This window comes from Plectropomus leopardus, unplaced genomic scaffold (assembly GCF_008729295.1).
Source record: "Plectropomus leopardus isolate mb unplaced genomic scaffold, YSFRI_Pleo_2.0 unplaced_scaffold93789, whole genome shotgun sequence".
Lineage (NCBI taxonomy): Eukaryota > Metazoa > Chordata > Actinopteri > Perciformes > Serranidae > Plectropomus > Plectropomus leopardus.
The window spans coordinates 1-854 of NW_024703437.1; the positions used below are offsets into that span (position 1 = coordinate 1).

At 36.9% G+C, this 854-nt stretch overlaps 1 protein-coding gene across 1 annotated transcript; it reads right to left on the reverse strand.

Moving 5' to 3' along the window:
• Nucleotides 1-30: 30 nt before the first annotated feature.
• LOC121940760 (olfactory receptor 6N2-like) lies at nucleotides 31-846 on the reverse strand (the record flags this gene model as incomplete). The annotated part of the gene is made up of 1 exon (XM_042483460.1): nucleotides 31-846. A coding segment is annotated over one exon (816 nt), but the record flags the coding sequence as incomplete, so codon positions are not given.
• Nucleotides 847-854: the final 8 nt, after the last annotated feature.

The following is an 854-nucleotide window of genomic DNA, read 5'->3' on the forward strand; positions in this document are numbered from 1 at the left end:
AAAAAAGAGAAACTAATCAGTGTTGATGCATTAGTTCATTTTGGCCGGACAGAACAGCCTCTTGAGGTGTTTAGAAATTTCTTTCATCTTAAGTCCGTACATGATGGGATTAAAGAGTGGATGATACAAAACAATTTGTAAAGTCATTATTAAATGCACAGTTTTTGAAAAATCAAGTTCCAGTCCACCGATAATGACGTCATAGGCACACAAACAGGAAAAGTTTACCAAAACTATCAAGTGGGGTAAACAGGTCTGTGCAGCTTTTTTCCTCACTTCTCTACTGCTGCGATAGGTTATTATCAGTATCTTTGTGTATGTGAAGAGTATGAAGAGCACAGGGACGAGTGCAACGTTAAGCAGTACGACCACGTCTCGTACAAGATGTGCTCCTGAGATCACACATTGAAGTTTGTAAATTTTATTGTTGCAAAAAACTCCTTTTAGAATAAATCTACACAGTTTCATCTGAGCAATAAATACTGTTGACACTGCGACCTGAAAAGCAGGCAAAATCCAAGCTAAAACCAAAAAAACACAGACAGTTCTTTTTGTCATGATCGTTGGATATTGCAGAGGTTTACATATAGACACATACCTGTCATAAGCCATGACTACCAACAGTAAGAACTCTGAACCTCCTAAAGAGTAAAATATAAAACCCTGAAAGAGACATGCTGCATAAGATATGATATGTTTTTCAGATAAAAAGTCAATCAAAAGCTTTGGGTAGACAGCAGTGCTGAAAAGGACAGAGTTCAGTAACAAAGCTGCAATGAAAATGTACATCGGCTCATGGAGGTTTTTGTGAACACAAATAAGGTACACTATAGTAGAATTACTGCAGATTATTA